Source organism: Penaeus monodon, chromosome 30 (genome assembly GCF_015228065.2).
Source record: "Penaeus monodon isolate SGIC_2016 chromosome 30, NSTDA_Pmon_1, whole genome shotgun sequence".
NCBI lineage: Eukaryota > Metazoa > Arthropoda > Malacostraca > Decapoda > Penaeidae > Penaeus > Penaeus monodon.
This window is the reverse complement of record NC_051415.1, coordinates 37042478-37043150: the sequence shown is the minus strand read 5'-3', so window position 1 is coordinate 37043150 and position 673 is coordinate 37042478. Positions and strand designations below refer to the sequence as shown.

General features: G+C 29.4%; 1 protein-coding gene across 1 annotated transcript in view; it reads left to right on the top strand.

The window, feature by feature from the left end:
- LOC119592442 (exostosin-2-like) overlaps positions 1-673 on the top strand; it is a gene marked incomplete at its 3' end in the record, with an annotated part of 49471 nt that overhangs the window by 48227 nt on the left and 571 nt on the right. The window contains 1 exon segment of the mRNA XM_037941263.1: positions 500-581. Within this exon segment, the coding sequence (XP_037797191.1) occupies positions 500-581 (82 nt within the window).

Sequence of the window (673 nt, the reverse complement as noted above, 5' to 3'; positions counted from 1 at the left end):
TTACATATAAGATCCTTTTGCTGTAATTGTCATTTAAAAATTGCGCTGTTGTGTCAAGTTCTGTATACATGTTATGTGAAAGGCTGTAATAATTAGTACAACCATCATAATAAGAGATGAATTTATAAAGTGAGAGACCAGACCCATTTTTGTTGGTAAAAAATTATGACCGGAATAGGTCATAATTAGTGGTGTTGAAAATAACCACAAGAATTATAGGATAAAAATAAGAATTGGTACTCAAAAATTTTGTAAGTCAAAAATGGAGACAAACCATTTAGTTTTTAGTTTATTCAATTTTTTTTTTAAGAAAATCAGATTGTCTTGAAAAAGAAGAATTTTGTCATTCGGAGCTTCATTTGATTCATAACTTTGCCTTTTATCAGATTTATTATTCATAATTTTCACATGGACGTATTTGGAAGCTGTATAATTTGAATATCTTCTTTGTTTTCTAGTGAACATGTATAAATACATCATGGATTTCTTTTCCATACAGGTTATCCAGACAATGGTACAGGTGCCATCACTGTCAAAGGTATTAGTAGTTTGGAATAATCAAAAGAAGCCACCACCACAGGGTATGTAGTATTCAGTTATATGTAACTCTAATGCAAATTTATCACTTAAACATGGTATATACATAGTACATACATACCCTTTAAAATTCATC